Here is a 20,009-nt window from a genome sequence, read left to right as displayed (position 1 = left end):
TATTAAGATAAGATATTTATGTATGCACTGAGAATGAGTAGTAGAGGAGAGCATTCTAGAAGTATACTATGGGAATGTGTGCTCTGATTGGCTGTTAAGATGGCATTGTGGATGCTATTTAATTCTGGAATTTATGTAGTGCACAATTCAATGTGCAAAACATGTTTTCAAACACTGTTTATATTTGTAACATTTATAATAGGAAATTTAAAAAAAAAAATTAAAAACACCAAAAGGGACAAGAAAGTTCAAATTAAACCTTCATGTTTCAGATAGAATATGACATTTTAAGAGACTTTGTTAGTGAACTTCTTTTATCAAATTAATTTCTTTCTGTAGGACTAAGGAGCAGCAAGGCATTACTGGGAGTTAGCTAGCGATTGGTGGCTACTCTCATGCTTCTTGTCATTGGTGGCTTAGAAGATGTGTTCAGCTAACTCCTAGAAGTGCTTTACTACTACAGAGCTAACTGTAACCACGTGTTTAACCCATTGCAAAGGTTAAACACACACTTATTGCACTATCACTTGCATATAACACTTTAGAGCATTTTCTATTTTGTACCTTTCTGTCTCTTTAAATATAGCATTAGTTAGAAACCTGTTTCAGTGCCTTGAAGGTTGACTAAAGCTTGAAGGGACAAACACGTACAAAGAGAAAATGTGCTAATGTGTTAGAGCATTTGATTATTGCACTGTTCATTGCATATTACTATTTGTTTAAAACCTGAGGTGAACACAAGGATAAAGTCCGCTCCAGTGCAGCAAGGCACTAAAGGGACATATCTGAACACATGGTGAGCCAATGACATGTTCCTGGGTCTAAGTAGGTATACTGTTTCAACAAAGGATACCACAGAACAAAGTAAATCTGATAATAACAGAACACTGAAAAATCTTAAAATTCTATGCACTATATAAACATTTTCTTTTTGCACTTTCAAGTCTCTTTAATGAAGCTGAACAAATAATTATTCATTCATTCTACAAAATAATAACTCTAAACATTTAGTTTAAATTTGAACAACTTCTGTGTAGCTCATACTGTAGTATTGATAATTATTGGCTGCCATGGATAGCTCCCACTTTGGTGAGCAAGGAGAAGCTTTCACAAGTTTGATTTGGCACTTCAGCATTAGGTTATACATTTTAAAATATTCTCGTTTAAAAACAAATTTAAAAAAAACACGCCATGTACTTTTAAGACTTTTTTTTTTTAAAGATAATTTATTATTAGACTAAACCACAAGATTCCACTTTATTATACTATATAAACTATTTGTTCCCGCTAATCATTTCTTAGTATAGCATTATGCTGGTGCCAAACTAAATTATTATTAGCTTGCCATAGTTATGTGATGCCAATAAAAACTGCTACAAATATGACCTATACATTGTTTGTTTGTTAAAGTGATATTAAACTTCCTTAATTGCCTGTATAAATAACTGATCATAATAATACTGTAAGACAGGGCTCCACAAACACAGAAGTCAGAGAGCCACTGGCTCTAAGAATTCTATCCCTGGTCCCTAACTTTTTGGGGTTATTCTTTATATACTGTATCTATATGAATACCACTGTCTGGCTCATACATTTTAAACAGATTTATCAACCCATTATATTATACACACAAAGAAAATTGAAATATTATGTCATTATTTATTTACCTGCTTTTCCTATAACATAACTCTGAAAATGGTGTTTCTCCACTGCTCTCAGTAAGGCTGGAATAAGAAACCTGCAGAATCTGACAATGCAACATTCTTTCTTATGATTTTTTTTTATCAGTGCAGAACATCATTTATATTTGTCCCTAATTATATTGACTCAGCAAACAAGATAAAGTAAATTCAAGAAGCTTTCTAAAAAAGAATATCCCTAGATTGCAAAATTGTCAAATTATATTACAATTTATAGTTTGCATACCGAACATTTGCACTTCAGTGCTTAAAGGGACTTTAAAAGCAAAATTCATATTTTATGACTTGTATAGAGCATGCGATGTTAAATGACTTTCCAGTTGACTTCGCTTATTACATTTGCTTTATTCTTGTGGTATCCTTTGTCGAAGAAGCAGCTATGCACAACTGGAAACTAAACTGATCACATTGGTTGAGCAGACGATAACAGGCATATATGTGCAGCCACCAATAAGCAACTAGTTCCTAGTAGTGCATTGCTGCGGCTGCTGAGCCTACATAGGTGTGCTCTTAAACAAAGGATCCAAGGAGAATGAAGCAAATTTGATAATAAAAGTAATTGGAAAGTTGTTTAAAATTGCAAGCTGTATCTGAATCATGCAAGTTTAATGTTGACTTTATTGTCCCTTTAGCTAATATATGTGTATATATAAGCATATATAAAATTATATTAATATCTCTTTAAAAGCTGCAGTCTAGAAAAGTACGTTCTAGGTAGTGCTTTGGCAGGTAGTTATATAGGAGGAAATGTTATGACAAAAGAGAAAGGGATGTACAGTAATTGAGCTTAATCTACTTTCATATATGCAATAATAGAAGAAGTAGAACTTAATCTACTTTCATATATGTAATAATTTAATTTTATGTAATTTAGCAAGAAGATGTTTAGTTTAGTTCTTAATCTCTTTTTCCTTTCACAAATAAATGTTTTTTAATACTGTATCACTGCTGACCAAATACAACTGACGAACAATAATACAAATGTTTTAACATTACATTTTTATGTTATTTTTTGGCTGGGAAAACTCATTTCCTTTTTACAGTACCTCTACAGGATTTCATATATAATTGATACTATTACCCTTGCACGAACCATTTATTCCAAACCTGCTATTTGGTTTATTAAAGTCAATTTCATTTGTAATATCTTTCAGGTGAGAATCAAAATAGAAACAGTGAAAAGAAAGAGAAGAAAATGGTTGTGAAGAAGCCCATTGGAACTGTTGAATACACGGTAGGCTACACAGAATCTCATGCTTCCTAACTAAACCTTTCTTTAACAGTCCCATATAAGTCTCTCTGCTTGAAGAGCTGTCACAATTTACTAGAAAATAACTCTAATCTGATACCCTTTCTAGTGAAAAGTTACAAAGAGATGGGCTAGGGGTGTAACCACCGTTATTAGTGTGCATTATGCTATTAACAGTTACCTAACCATCCAATTCAGTTGACCGGAGCTTCACAAAATCAAGACCACCAAAACTGGGCCTGATGCCCAGATCTGTGAGTCCTGAACATATCATCATACTGCTACTTTCCTGCATTTGCTTTAGACTGAATGTGGGAGCTACAATGACAAGCATGGTTGTAAGCACAGATGCTGCACATAGGTCTTCAGATCAACACAAACAAGGAGATATACACTGATGTGGCCCTACTGGTGTGGTGTGGAACATAAGCATCTCCTGTCTATTATAATGTAGATTAATCTTCTACTGATATTGCCATGAACTTCAGTCCGGTATAAATAATGACTGTATTTCTTCTGTTATATGTGATCAGTCCACGGGTCATCATTACTTCTGGGATATTATCTGCTCCCCTACAGGAAGTGCAAGAGGATTCACCCAGCAGAGTTGCTATATAGCTCCTCCCCTCTACGTCACCTCCAGTCATTCTCTTGCACCCAAAGACTAGATAGGAGGTGTGAGAGGACTATGGTGATTATACTTAGTTTTTAGAACTTCAATCAAAAGTTTGTTATTTTACAATAGCACCGGAGCGTGTTATTACCCCTCTGGCAGAGTTTGAAGAAGAATCTACCAGAGTTTTTTCTTATGATTTTAACCGGAGTAGTTAAGATCATATTGCTGTTTCTCGGCCATCTGAGGGAGGTAAAACTTCAGATCAGGGGACAGCGGGCAGTTGAATCTGCATTGAGGTATGTAGCAGTTTTTATTTTCTGAATGGAATTGATGAAAAAATCCTGCCATACCGTTATAATGAACATGTATGTATACTCTACACTTTAGTATTCTGGGGATGGTATTTCACCGGAATTACTCTGTAAAAGTACATTAAACCTTTTATTAGGTATTTTTCATGTTAAACGTTTTTGCTGGAATGTAGAATCGTTTGCATTAATGAGGTACTGAGTGAATAAGTATTTGGGCATTATTTTCCACTTGGCAGTTTGCTTGTGTTAATTATGACAGTTTCGTTTCTCTCTCACTGCTGTGTGTGAGAGGGAGGGGCCGTTTTTGGCGCTCTTTGCTACGCATCAAAAATTTCCAGTCAGTTTTTCTGCATGATCCGGTTCATCTCTAACAGAACTCAGGGGTCTTCAAACTTCTTGAAGGGAAGTAGATTCTCTCAGCAGAGCTGTGAGACTTATATAGTGACTGTGATTTAAAACGTTGCTCTGTAATTTTTATGTTTAAAATTTAATTAGTGTTATTTTACTAATGGGAACAAACCTTTGCTAAAAAGTTGTGTTGTTTGTTAAGAGTGATGCTATAACTGTTTTTCAGTTCATTATTCAACTGTCATTTAATCGTTTAGTGCTTCTTGAGGCACAGTACGTTTTTATTAAATAAAATTGTAACCGAGTTGCATGTTTATTGCCAGTGTGTTAAACATGTCTGATTCAGAGGAAGATACCTGTGTCATTTGTTCCAATGCCAAGGTGGAGCCCAATAGAAATTTATGTACTAACTGTATTGATGCTACCTTAAATAAAAGCCAATCTGTACAAATTGAACAAATTTCACCAAATAGCGAGGGGAGAGTTATGCCGACTAACTCGCCTCACGTGTCAGTACCTGCATCTCCCGCCCGGGAGGTGCGTGATATTATGGCGCCTAGTACATCTGGGCAGCCATTACAGATAACATTACAAGATATGGCTACTGTTATGACCGAAGTTTTGGCTAAATTACCAGAACTAAGAGGCAAGCGTGATCACTCTGGGGTGAGAACAGAGTGCGCTGATAATTCTAGGGCCATGTCTGATACTGCGTCACAGCTTGCAGAGCATGAGGACGGAGAGCTTCATTCTGTGGGTGACGGTTCTGATCCAAACAGATTGGATTCAGATATTTCAAATTTTAAATTTAAATTGGAAAACCTCCGTGTATTACTAGGGGAGGTCTTAGCAGCTCTCAACGATTGTAACGCTGTTGCAATACCAGAGAAAATGTGTAGGTTGGATAAATACTTTGCGGTACCGGCGAGTACTGACGTTTTTCCTATACCTAAGAGATTAACTGAAATTGTTACTAAGGAGTGGGATAGACCCGGTGTGCCGTTCTCACCCCCTCCAATATTTAGAAAGATGTTTCCAATAGACGCCACCACACGGGACTTATGGCAAACGGTCCCTAAGGTGGAGGGAGCAGTTTCTACTTTAGCTAAGCGTACCACTATCCCGGTGGAGGATAGCTGTGCCTTTTCAGATCCTATGGATAAAAAATTAGAGGGTTACCTTAAGAAAATGTTTGTTCAACAAGGTTTTATATTACAACCCCTTGCATGCATCGCGCCGATCACGGCTGCGGCAGCATTTTGGATTGAGTCTCTGGAAGAGAACCTTAGTTCAGCTACGCTGGACGACATTACGGACAGGCTTAGAGTCCTTAAACTAGCTAATTCATTCATTTCGGAGGCCGTAGTACATTTAACCAAACTTACGGCTAAGAATTCAGGATTCGCCATTCAGGCACGCAGGGCGCTGTGGCTAAAATCCTGGTCGGCTGATGTAACTTCTAAGTCCAAATTACTTAATATACCTTTCAAGGGGCAAACTTTATTTGGGCCCGGTTTGAAAGAAATTATTGCTGACATTACAGGAGGTAAGGGCCACGCTCTACCTCAAGACAAAGCCAAAGCTAAGGCTAGACAGTCTAATTTTCGTCCCTTTCGGAATTTCAAAGCAGGAGCAGCGCCAACTTCCACTGCACCAAAACAGGGAGGAGCTGTTGCTCGTTACAGACAAGGCTGGAAGCCTAACCAGTCCTGGAACAAGGGCAAGCAGACCAGTAAACCTGCTGCTGCCCCAAAGACAGCATGAACCGAGGGCCCCCGATCCGGGACCGGATCTAGTGGGGGGCAGACTCTCTCTCTTCGCCCAGGCTTGGGCAAGAGATGTCCAGGATCCCTGGGCGCTAGAGATCATATCTCAGGGATACCTTCTAGACTTCAAATTCTCTCCCCCAAGAGGGAGATTTCATCTGTCAAGGTTGTCAACAAACCAAATAAAGAAGGACGCGTTTCTACGCTGTGTACAAGATCTATTATTAATGGGAGTGATCCATCCGGTTCCGCGGTCGGAACAAGGACAAGGGTTTTACTCAAACCTGTTTGTGGTTCCCAAAAAAGAGGGAACTTTCAGGCCAATCTTGGATTTAAAGATCCTAAACAAATTCCTAAGAGTTCCATCGTTCAAAATGGAAACTATTCGGACAATCTTACCCATGATCCAAGAGGGTCAGTACATGACCACAGTGGATTTAAAGGATGCTTACCTTCACATACCGATTCACAAGGATCATTACCGGTATCTAAGGTTTGCCTTCTTAAACAGGCATTACCAGTTTGTAGCCCTTCCATTCGGATTGGCTACGGCTCCAAGAATCTTTACAAAGGTTCTGGGTGCCCTTCTGGCGGTACTAAGACCGCGAGGAATTTCGGTAGCTCCGTACCTAGACGACATTCTGATACAAGCTTCAAGCTTTCAAACTGCCAAGTCTCATACAGAGTTAGTTCTGGCATTTCTAAGGTCGCATGGATGGAAAGTGAACGAAAAGAAGAGTTCTCTCTTTCCTCTCACAAGAGTTCCATTCTTGGGGACTCTTATAGATTCTGTAGAAATGAAGATTTATCTGACAGAAGACAGATTAACAAAGCTTCTAAATGCATGCCGTGTCCTTCATTCCATTCAACTCCCGTCAGTAGCTCAATGCATGGAGGTGATCGGCTTAATGGTAGCAGCAATGGACATAGTTCCCTTTGCACGCCTACATCTCAGACCGCTACAATTGTGCATGCTGAGTCAGTGGAATGGGGATTACTCAGATTTGTCCCCCACTCTGAATCTGGATCAAGAGACCAGAAACTCTCTTCTATGGTGGTTTTCTCGGCCACATCTGTCCAGGGGGATGCCGTTCAGCAGGCCGGACTGGACAATTGTAACAACAGACGCCAGCCTTCTAGGTTGGGGCGCTGTCTGGAATTCTCTGAAGGCTCAGGGACAATGGAGTCAGGAGGAAAGTCTCCTGCCAATAAACATTCTGGAATTGAGAGCAGTTCTCAATGCCCTTCTAGCTTGGCCCCAGTTAAAGACTCGGGGGTTCATCAGGTTTCAGTCGGACAACATCACGACTGTAGCTTACATCAACCATCAAGGAGGGACAAGAAGCTCCCTAGCAATGATAGAAGTATCAAAGATAATTCGCTGGGCAGAGTCTCACTCTTGCCACCTGTCAGCAATCCACATCCCGGGAGTGGAGAACTGGGAGGCGGATTTCTTGAGTCGCCAGACTCTTCATCCGGGGGAGTGGGAACTTCATCCGGAGGTCTTTGCCCAAATACTTCAACGTTGGGGCAAACCAGAGATAGATCTCATGGCGTCTCGCCAGAACGCCAAACTTCCTCGCTACGGATCCAGATCCAGGGATCCGGGAGCGGTTCTGATAGATGCTTTGACAGCACCTTGGAACTTCAGGATGGCTTATGTGTTTCCACCCTTCCCACTGCTTCCTCGATTGATTGCCAAAATCAAACAGGAGAGAGCATCAGTGATTCTAATAGCGCCTGCATGGCCGCGCAGGACTTGGTATGCAGATCTAGTGGACATGTCATCCTGTCCGCCTTGGTCTCTACCTCTAAGACAGGACCTTCTGATTCAGGGTCCATTCAAACATCAAAGTCTAACTTCTCTGAAGCTGACTGCTTGGAAATTGAACGCTTGATTTTATCAAAACGTGGTTTTTCTGAGTCGGTTATTGATACCCTGATACAGGCTAGGAAGCCTGTTACCAGAAAGATTTACCATAAAATATGGTGTAAATACCTATACTGGTGTGAATCCAAAGATTACTCCTGGAGTAAGGTTAGGATTCCTAGGATATTGTCTTTTCTACAAGAAGGTTTAGAAAAGGGTTTATCGGCTAGCTCATTAAAGGGACAGATCTCAGCTCTGTCCATCTTGTTACACAGGCGTCTGTCAGAAAATTCAGACATCCAGGCCTTTTGTCAGGCTTTAACTAGGATCAAGCCTGTGTTTAAAACTGTTGCTCCGCCATGGAGTTTAAACTTAGTTCTTAACGTTTTACAGGGTGTTCCGTTTGAACCCCTTCATTCCATTGATATAAAATTGTTATCTTGGAAAGTTCTATTTTTAATGGCTATTTCCTCGGCTCGAAGAGTCTCTGAGTTATCAGCCCTACATTGTGATTCTCCTTATCTGATCTTTCACTCAGACAAGGTAGTTCTGCGTACTAAACCTGGGTTCTTACCTAAGGTTGTTTCTAACAGGAATATCAATCAGGAGATTGTTGTTCCATCCTTGTGTCCAAATCCTTCTTCAAGGAAGGAACGTCTTCTACACAATCTGGATGTAGTTCGTGCCCTCAAGTTCTACTTGCAGGCAACTAAAGATTTTCGCCAAACTTCTTCCCTGTTTGTCGTTTATTCTGGACAGAGGAGAGGTCAAAAAGCTTCTGCTACCTCTCTCTCTTTTTGGCTTCGTAGCATAATACGTTTAGCCTATGAGACTGCTGGACAGCAGCCTCCTGAAAGAATTACAGCTCATTCCACTAGAGCTGTGGCTTCCACTTGGGCCTTTAAGAATGAGGCCTCTGTTGAACAGATTTGCAAGGCTGCAACTTGGTCTTCGCTTCATACTTTTTCCAAATTTTACAAATTTGACACTTTTGCTTCTTCGGAGGCTATTTTTGGGAGAAAGGTTCTTCAGGCAGTGGTTCCTTCTGTATAATGAGCCTGCCTATCCCTCCCGTCATCCGTGTACTTTTGCTTTGGTATTGGTATCCCAGAAGTAATGATGACCCGTGGACTGATCACACATAACAGAAGAAAACATAATTTATGCTTACCTGATAAATTCCTTTCTTCTGTTGTGTGATCAGTCCACGGCCCGCCCTGTTTTTTAAGGCAGGTACATATTTTTTAAATTATAATTCAGTCACCACTACACCCTTGGTTTCTCCTTTCTCGTTGGTCTTTGGTCGAATGACTGGAGGTGACGTAGAGGGGAGGAGCTATATAGCAACTCTGCTGGGTGAATCCTCTTGCACTTCCTGTAGGGGAGCAGATAATATCCCAGAAGTAATGATGACCCGTGGACTGATCACACAACAGAAGAAAGGAATTTATCAGGTAAGCATAAATTATGTTTTTTATAGTCTAGTAGGTGCTTTAATTTTTTTATTGAAAAAAAATGAGCATTGGCTTAAACATAATGGTCTAAAATCATCTTATTTTGATATACAGTACAGTACTATGGGTATGCTGAATAGAAGCAAACAGCTGTCAAAATAAATCAAGATACTCAAGGCAAGATTACATATTCAGTGCAAGCTTCAGTGCAACTGCTGAAACCCGCGTTGCCCGTAATTTCACCTCGCACATCGGGGTATCACATAAACCCCGCCGGCAGTTCATAAAGTGCCGTAAGTTGGATAAACTAGCGATGTCCATAAATGAGCGTAAATCCAAATTTCTGGAGTCGCCAGTGACTTACGGCACTTTAGAAACTGCCGGCGCCTAAGAAAATAAAAAAAAGTAAAATCTCCCTTAAAAGTCTAACTAAGAAAGTCTGCCCCCCACCTGATCCGATCCCGGATCAGGGGCAAACCCTTCATGCTGATTTGAATCAGCTGTGGGTTTCTTTGATTGTTTCCCCTTGTTCCAAGACTGATTGTGTTTCCAAGAAGACTTGGATTGTTCCTGCTTGGGAAGAAGAAGGAGAAGGCTTTCCTCTGAAGTTACGAAAGGAACAAAAATTACTCTGACGTCCTTTAGGACTATTCTACTTATCTTGAGGTAGAAAATACCCTTTTTCACCCGTAATATCAGAGATAATTTCTGCCACACTGGGTCCAAACAAGGTTTTGCCCATGTAAGGAATCGCCAGAAGCTTGACTTTAGAGGAAACGTCCGCAGACCAGGATTTCAACCATTATGCCCTGCGGGCTAGGACAGTGGAACTAGAAGTTTTAGCTCCTAGTCTAACAACCTGTAAAATGGCATCTGCAATAAAGGAATTGGACAACTTAAGAGCTTTAATCCTATCCTGAATTTCATCCAAGGAAGTCTCTACTTGAAGAGAATCAGACAAGGCGTCGAACCAATAAGATGCTCACTGCAGGTTGCCATTGGAGACCTTGATGAACATAAATCTTTTTCAAATAAGCCTCCAGCTTCTGGTCCATTGAATGCTTAAAAGAGCAGCTATCCTCAATAGGAATAGTGGTTCTCTTAGCCAGAGTGGAAATGGCCCCTTCAACTTTGGGTACATTATACCAAGTTTCTTTAATGGAGTCCTCAACAGGAAACATTTTCTTAAAAATGGGAGACGGGTAAAAAGACACCCCTGGTTTCTCCCATTCCTGTGAGATAATCTCCTAGCACGGTCCAGCACAGGAAAACCTCCAAAGTGGAAGGTTTCGTTTACTAGATTTCTTAGGAGTGATGACAGGGGTATTGGAGTCATCTAAAGTATCTAAAACCTCCTTTAACAATACACAAAGGTGTTCAAGCTTAAATCTGAAGGATACCACCTCAGTCTCAGAAGAATTATACTGTCCGAATCTGAGATTTCACCCTCAGAAAGTCCCGATGTATCTTCCTCATCAGACTTATGAGAAAGGACCACTTGGGAAGCAGAACTGAGGACAGGCACCTTACTTTCTGAATTTCTAGATTTTCTCTTGCGTTTTCCCTGTAATCTGGGAATGGCAGCTAATGCCGCAGAAGATACCTGGGCAGCAATTTCTGCTTTTAAATAAACTCCACTATGGAGGAACCGCAGGGCACTGCATGTGACACCATCGAGGCTTGGGACGTAGCAGGAGAAAGCTGAGGTATTATTTTAACAGCATCATCCTGAGAGACATTAGGCTCAAAAATGTTACCTTTATTTTGCAAGGTTTTCTTGACACATGAAGAACAAAATTGCATAGGAGCTGCAATTTGTGCATCTAAACATAATAAGCATGAATTCATGAGAGCAGGCTCTTGCTCCATATCAGACATGTTGTGAAACAGTAAATAAACGTATACAGATAAGTTTCAACGATTTTAATAGTCAAATAAAATAAGCTAAGGAAAAAAAATGTTTTTCACAGTTAGACAGTTCTAATTCATGTGTGCCATATAGATAACACTGTGCTCACTCCTGTGGAGTTATTTAGGAGTCTGCACTGATTGGCTAAACTGCATGTCTGTCAAAAGCACTGAAATAAGGGGCAGTCTGCAGAAGCTTAGATGCAAGATAATCAAAGACGTAAAAAGTATATTTATACAGTATAACTGTGTTGGTTATGCAAAACTGGGGAATGGGTAATAAATGGATTATCTATCTCTTTAAACAAGTGTAGACTGTCCCTTTAAGTGCATGGTCTCCCCAACTGGAATAAAAAGCACTTACCTGTTCCGCTGTTTGGCATGTAGACAGTTACAAGGTATGAGAAGACACAGTTCTTCACAGAGACCTTTGAAAAAGAAAGAACTGAGTAGCCAACTCTGGCTTTCTAAACTAGGGCAGCAATTGTTAGGAAAACGCAGTAAGTACCTCTTTACAAGTTCCTAACTGCTTTAATAAATCCACCACTACCCGACTGCAGGGAATGACGTGGAATACGGCTATACCCCAAAACTTGCTTGTAGATGAAATCAAAATTTTTCTTCAGACACCTAAACTTCACCTCCTCCATGCACCGAAGGCAAAGAGAATGACTGGGGGTTGTGGGTAAGGGAGTGATACTTGGCAGTTTGACTGTGGTGCTCTTTGCCTCCTCTTGTTGGCCAGGAGTGATATTCCCAACAGTAATTACTCAAGCCGTGGACTCACCATATCTTAGGATAGAAAAAACGGCGTCACCGGCTTTTGCGGGCAACCCCGCAGATGTAATCTTGCCCTCAGTATTGATTTAGCAACAGAGCTTTTTGGGAATTTTAGTCTCAGATATTGGTCTGGATAGTGCTGTGGAATTAAGACTATGCACGCTACACACACATTTTTTATACATATATAGATTTTTTCACCCCAAAATTTCTGACTCTTAAATTTGGAGGTTGTCTCCAAGAGTTTTCTGATTCCAGCACTTGTTAGTCTACATAACAATATGCCCCCCCCCCCTTATCCTTGCATGTTTTAGTGCATAGAATGAAAACTAAGCTTAATAGAATAAATTAAGTAAGAGTAATTTCATCCAATATATATTATAGTCACCATGTACTATGACAAATTATAACCAATGTGGAAAATCTAGACAATGGTGTTAGTTTATTGAAATGCTTGGTGTTAATTCCTGTAGGAATGTTTCTTTCATAAGAACTAATTAAGTTGTGTAATACGTCTTTAGCCACCGACAAATCTGAGCCAATCGGACTGAGATCCTGATAAGGGAATATTTTCAGTTATGCAATTCTGACTGTTATTTCTTTGTCTGAGTGAAGTGTATGGTATTGTTAACCATTGAAATGGACCATAATCAAAGGTGTATTTCAGATACCTCCCAGACAAAATGAAAAATATACATTATAAATAATAAATACATTACAGCCCAAGGTTATTCTGAAAGTTCTCTGAGCATTTGCAGACAGTATTTATTTGCCATGCAAAAAACTAAAGGCCAAACATAGATCCCGCAATACTCTGAAGACTAAGGGGCCTATCTATCAAGCTTGACGCCCCGTGTTTCTTTATGAAACAGCAGTCTAACGACCGCTGCTCCATAACCCTGCTCTGCCTGCTCTGACATTGCCGGAATTCAACCCGATCGAGTACGATCGGGTTGATTGACACCCCCCTGCTGGGGGCTGATTGGCCGCGAGTCTGCAGGGGGCGGCGTTGCACCAGCAGCTCACAAGAACTGCTGGTGCAATGCTGAATACGGAGAGCGTATTACTCCTCGCATACAGCAATGTCTGTCGGACCTGATCCGCACTGTCGGATCAGGTCCGACAGACATTTGATAAATAGGCCTCAATCTGTCATGCTAGATTTGGAAATAAAGAAAATTAAAAAAATTGCGTTTTTGCCCAAAATAGCATTTAATTTATAAGTATAATTATGTTTTGAATACAAAGTCCAAATTTACAAAAATAATATATTTAAAGGGACATGAAACCCATATTTTTTCTTATTCTGATTTAGCATGCCGTTTAATTTTTAAATGTACTTCTATTATCAATTTTGCTTCTTTCTCTTGATATCCTTTGTTGAAAGAAGCAATGCACTACTGGGAGCTAGCTGAACATAAGTTCAAAAAGTAGCAGCACCACTTGGTTCAATCTCCAACAATGTTTATTGGGACATCACATAAACATTTAGCACAACGTTTCGGTCCAACTGACCTTAATCATGTTGCATAAACATATGCCTTACACCAGTGTTTTTCAACCAGTGTGCCGTGGCACACTAGTGTGCCGTGAGAGATCCTCAGGTGTGCCACGGCAGACTGACAACAGTGTGACATATTTTTTAAACTTTGCTTGTTTTTTACTCCCAGTGCAGGGGTAGTTTGTAGGAGGCATGGCATAACAGCACAATACATACAGTATGTGTTTGTGTGCATGTGTGTATATATATATATATATATATATATATATATATATATATATATATATATATATATATATATATATGCTGTATTAGGCTACAATGGGTGATTTTTTTTAAATTTTGGGATGGTGGTGTGCTACAGGATTTTTTTATGTAAAAAAAGTGTGCCACGGCAAAAAAAAGGTTAAAAATCACTGCCTTACACCACTCTATTTAAAGCCTCAATAGGAGGAGTCTAGTACCTGTACAGGTGTCGCCTAATTATTTCACAAATATGCAATGTCTGAAGATTTCAGGACTCCATCTAGTGGCTGAAAGGATATTCATATATACAGATGATCAACCTAAAAAACAGTACAAAATCACTATCCTATATATTAAACAAACCTTATCAATACAAATATTTACCTATTAAAACAGCAAAATTTCACACTAATACAAATTAGTGTTTACACTTTAAATATTTTTCCTTTTATTATCAGATATTTCATAGTGTGACGTTCCAATTAATTTCCCTATTCATATCGTAGGGGATCAGGGACTGTAAGGTATAGATCCAAAAAGTCTCCCTACTCTTGAGGATTTTTTTGCCTATCACCCCCTCTCCTGGGTCTCTGTAACTGTTCTATAACCTGAAACCTAAGCTGGGAAATGGTAAGCCCTGCTTGTAAAAAGTGATTAGACACTGGGGCCTCATTATTCTTACAGCGTATGTTTGACTTGTGCTCATTTATTCTGTCTCTTATCCTGCGTGTGGATAGATTTTAGAACAGGGACATTTGACAAGATAAATCACATAATCTGTGTTACAGGTGTAGAAGCCAGGAATTTTATATCTCCTACCATTTAAGGGGTGTACAAATGAATCGCCTTTAATTACACTGTTGCAATTGCAATTTAAATAGAGTGGTGTAAGGCATATGTTTATAAAAGAAAAAAAAAGAAAAAAATATAAAATTTATAGTTATATTCCTCTAACTATATGTCTCCCATTGGATCTTTGATGTATGTCTCAGGTCCTATGGGGATCTATGTTGGGTTATCATTACACATGCAACTATATATGTCTCTATACATATACATCATCTTCTAAGCCTTCTTACATTTGCTCTCTGTCTCTCTTAGGGTATTTTTGGTGTGTGTTATACATATATTAGGAACATTTCAATGGTTTTTATGAAGCTTTTACGAAATTTTTTAGGGGGTAGTGTTAGGTTTTATTAAGGGGGGATTGGGTGGGTTTTAGAGTAGGGTAGTGTGTGGGTGGTGGGTTGTAATGTTGGGGGGGGTATTGTATTTTTTTTCAGGTAAAAGAGCTGATTACTTTGGGGCAATGCCACGGAAAAGGCCCTTTTAAGGGCTATTTGTAATTTAGTATAGGGTAGGGAATTTTATTATTTTGCAGGGCTTTTTTATTTTATTAGGGGGCTTAGATTAGGTGTAATTAGTTTAAAATTCTTGTAATTTTTTTATTTTATGTAAATTAGTGTTTTGTTTTTTGTACTTTAGTTAATTTTATTTAATTGTAGTTAATTTATGTAATTATTTTATTTTATTTATATTTTACAGGTAATTTTATCTTTATTTTAGCTAGGTAGTTATTAAATAGTTAATAACTATTTAATAACTATTGTACCTAGTTAAAGTAAATACAAAGTTGCCTGTAAAATAAAATTAAATCCTAAAATAGCTACAATGTAATTATTAAATATATTGTAGCTATCTTAGGGTTTATTTTATAGATAAGTATTTAGTTTTAAATAGGAATAATTTAGTTAATAATAGTAATATTTATTTAGATGTATTTAAATTATATTTAAGTTAGGGGGTGTTAGGGTTAGACTTAGGTTTAGGGGTTAATAACTTTATTATAGTGGCGGCAGTGTAGTGGGGGCAGGATAGGGGTTAATATATATAATGTAGGTGGCGGCGGGCTCCGGGAGCGGCGGTTTAGGGGTTAAACAATTTATTTAGTTGCGGCGAGGTCCAGGATCGGCAGGATAGGGGTTAATAACTTTATGTAGGTGGCGGCCGGCTCCGGGAGCGGCGGTTTAGGGGTTAATATATTTATTATAGTTGCGGCGGTGCAGGGGGGGCAGGATAGGGGTTAATATATATAATGTAGGTGGCGGCAGGCCCGGGAGCGGCGGTTTAGAGGTTAATATATTTATTATAGTTGCGGCGGGGTCCAGGAGTGGTGGTTTAGGGGTTAATAAGTTTATTTAGTTGCGGGGGGCTCCGGGAGCGGCGGTTTAGGGGGTAAAACTGTATAGTATAGTGTGGGTGCTTAGTGACAGGGTAGCAAGAAAGCTGCAAATAAGCCGATGAGAAGCGAGATCGATGACTGTTAGTTAACAACAGTCCGCTGCTCATCGCACCGTACTTGGTGCGCGGCTTTTTGACAGCTTTCTTGATAAATTTGGCAAACGTATTCAGGTCCGCGGCGGCGATCTTAGGCGAGCGTATTGGGGCCATCGAATGAAGGTAAGTAGACAGCTTGATAAATAGAGGCCTCAATCTGTGGTTACTATCTGCGGTAACAAGGACTCCATACATATGGACACTCTCTGACTTGTTTGTGAACCACATTACAAACACTTATAAATTGTTGCGAGCATGCACAATATATGTATTTTTTACTTTGGGGATTTTACTTTTGAGATTTTACTGTGTGATTTTTATGTGATATTCTTTTTATATAGAATTTGTTTAAATTGTACCTATTTCTCTATAATACTCACCATATGTTTTAGCTTTCGGATCATTAGATTGATTGCAATAGCGCAACTTGTTTTTTCTTTTATATTCTACCACTTATAAATCATTTAGGGATTTTATAATACTTGTTGCTTACTTTTGGTGATTTATATCCAGCGCTTTTTCCTCCCACCTATTTCCTTGTGTATCAGGCATATGTTTATGCAACATGATTAAGGTCAATTGGACCGAAACGTTGTGCTAAATGTTTATGCGATGTCCCAATAAACATTGCTGGCTATTGAACCAAGTGGTGCTGCTACTTTTTGAACTTTTGGAGCTGACCTTTGGGGTACGTGCAGGACCCCTGTAGCGTGCACCTGTTTGCAGTAAGTGCTGGGCATTTCCTTTTCTTTGAATAAGCTAGCTGAACTTATCAGCTGAGCATATGGCAAAAGGCATATATCTACATCTACCAATCAGCAGCTAGCTCCCAGCAGTTCATAGCTGCTCCTGAGTCTACCTAGGAATGCTTTTCAACAAAAGATACTAAAAGAACAAATTAGATAATAAAGTAAATGGTAAAATTGTGTAAAATGACATGCTCTCTCTGAATCATGAAAGTTAAATTTTGACTTAATTGTCCCTTTAAATTGATCTGTTTCTTGTTAATATTATCTTATTTTCTTTTTAATATTCCATATTAAATCATTTTGATAAATAGGCATAATGCATCTCTTTAGTAAACTTCCTTTTAGAATGTCTTCAATTTATTAAAAATCCTTATCACATTGTTTTTTTATTTATTTTTTGTTATTTCCTTTTACAAATGCAAACAGGTGCATGTATATAAATAGCCTTGAGACCTTGTAGAGTCCCATTCTTGTGTAAATGTGTTAATCAGTTCAGACCACTTACTAGCATTCCCTAGTAGTGACCGGTTTCTTTTATGTGATGTGATATATGTAATATATGTGATGCCTCCACATACAGTGAGTGCAGAATTATTAGGCAAGTTGTATTTTTGAGGATTAATTTTATTATTGAACAACAACCATGTTCTCAATGAACCCAAAAAACGAATTAATATCAAAGCTGAATAGTTTTGGAAGTAGTTTTTAGTTTGTTTTTAGTTATAGCTATTTTAGGGGGATATCTGTGTGTGCAGGTGACTATTACTGTGCATAATTATTAGGCAACTTAACAAAAAACAAATATATACCCATTTCAATTATTTATTTTTACCAGTGAAACCAATATAACATCTCAACATTCACAAATATACATTTCTGACATTCAAAAACAAAACAAAAACAAATCAGTGACCAATATAGCCACCTTTCTTTGCAAGGACACTCAAAAGCCTGCCATCCATGGATTCTGTCAGTGTTTTGATCTGTTCACCATCAACATTGCGTGCAGCAGCGACCACAGCCTCCCAGACACTGTTCAGAGAGGTGTACTGTTTTCCCTCCTTGTAAATCTCACATTTGATGATGGACCACAGGTTCTCAATGGGGTTCAGATCAGGTGAACAAGGAGGCCATGTCATTAGATTTTCTTCTTTTATACCCTTTCTTGCCAGCCACGCTGTGGAGTACTTGGACGCGTGTGATGGAGCATTGTCCTGCATGAAAATCATGTTTTTCTTGAAGGATGCAGACTTCTTCCTGTACCACTGCTTGAAGAAGGTGTCTTCCAGAAACTGGCAGTAGGACTGGGAGTTGAGCTTGACTCCATCCTCAACCCGAAAAGGCCCCACAAGCTCATCTTTGATGATACCAGCCCAAACCAGTACTCCAGCTTCACCTTGCTGGTGTCTGAGTCGGACTGGAGCTCTCTGCCCTTTACCAATCCAGCCACGGGCCCATCCATCTGGCCCATCAAGACTCACTCTCATTTCATCAGTCCATAAAACCTTAGAAAAATCAGTCTTGAGATATTTCTTGGCCCAGTCTTGACGTTTCCGCTTGTGTCTCTTGTTCAGTGGTGGTCGTCTTTTAGCCTTTCTTACCTTGGCCATGTCTCTGAGTATTGCACACCTTGTGCTTTTGGGCACTCCAGTGATGTTGCAGCTCTGAAATATGGCCAAACTGGTGGCATCTTGGCAGCTGCACACTTGACTTTTCTCAGTTCATGGGCAGTTATTTTGCGCCTTGGTTTTTCCACACGCTTCTTGCGACCCTGTTGACTATTTTGAATGAAACGCTTGATTGTTCGATGATCGCGCTTCAGAAGCTTTGCAATTTTAAGAGTGCTGCATCCCTCTGCAAGATATCTCACTATTTTTGACTTTTCTGAGCCTGTCAAGTCCTTCTTTTGACCCATTTTGCTAAAGGAAAGGAAGTTGCTTAATAATTATGCACACCTGATATAGGGTGTTGATGTCATTAGACCACACCCCTTCTCATTACAGAGATGAACATCACCTAATATGCTTAATTGGTAGTAGGCTTTCGAGCCTATACAGCTTGGAGTAAGACAACATGCATAAAGAGGATGATGTGGTCAAAATACTCATTTGCCTAATAATTCTGCACTCCCTGTACATAATTTAAGGTGTTAGATTCTCATCTAGAATCATAAATCACAGAATTAAAACTATTGTGCTATTGTTTTACTCTTTTCAGTGGCATAAAAATAAGATACCTTCCCTTTCAAAACTATATTTAATAATGCAACTAATAATTGTTCTATTATTGTTATAATTATCAACATTATAATCAATATTTAACAATTAACATTTATAAAAATATTAAAGGATATGAAATCCAATTGTTTTCCTTTCATGATTCAGATAAAGCATGCAATTTTAAGCAACTTTCTAATTTACTCCTATTATCAATTTTTCTTCGTTCTCTTGGTATCTTTATTTGAAAAAGCAGGAATGTAAGCTTAGGAGCCGGCCCATTTTTTTTGTCATGAAGCGCTTGCTGATTGGTGGCTACATTTAGGGTTTCATATCCCTTTAATATATTGCAAAGTTCTGTAAACAAATGCATCAACACAATTATGATCAAAAATAGAGTATGACCATAATTTAAAGTTTGGAGAATCAGCATCTTATTCAGGAAGGTCAGCACCAAATCTGCTCACATCTACATAATTGTGGGAGAGTGAACAATTATTGTCTAGAGTTTAGAAAGTACAATCTACGAGGCTTTTTTTACTTCCAGACGCTGCTTGGGAAGATACAAACTCATACAGTTTTTGCAAGCTAGACCAAGTTATTGGCTTTCACAGTATTTCTACTGAAATGTCATTATGCCTAAGCTCATTATGAAACCAAACTGGAGTTTTCACCTTGAGCGGAAAAGCTTTCTTTCTAAGCTTTTAAGCCTTATGGACTACAGAAAACATCCTGGTCAACATATATAAGTAGAATGGAGACCAAAAAGATACAGAGCTTTCATAATACACATTCTTTGGACACCAGTAAACTCATGATTCAGATAGAGCATTTCTTTTTAAAAAGCTTTCCAATTTTCTTTTAGTATATTATCTCCTTTGCTTCATTCTCTTGATATCCTTTATTGAAAAGCATATCTAGATAGGGTCAGGAGCAGAAATATAATTATGGGAGCTAG

General features: G+C 38.8%; 1 protein-coding gene across 1 annotated transcript in view; it reads left to right on the top strand.

Annotated features, from left to right (window-relative positions):
* Positions 1-20,009, top strand: part of NCOA7 (nuclear receptor coactivator 7) — a 431,441-nt gene that overhangs the window by 244,314 nt on the left and 167,118 nt on the right. Inside the window, exon 4 of the mRNA XM_053710717.1 lies at positions 2,855-2,934. Within this exon, the coding sequence (XP_053566692.1) occupies positions 2,855-2,934 (80 nt within the window). The remainder of the gene's footprint in view (positions 1-2,854; positions 2,935-20,009) is intronic.

Source organism: Bombina bombina, chromosome 4 (assembly GCF_027579735.1).
Source record: "Bombina bombina isolate aBomBom1 chromosome 4, aBomBom1.pri, whole genome shotgun sequence".
Lineage (NCBI taxonomy): Eukaryota > Metazoa > Chordata > Amphibia > Anura > Bombinatoridae > Bombina > Bombina bombina.
Note: the sequence above shows the minus strand (reverse complement) of the source record. Positions and strands in the feature narration are given on the sequence as shown.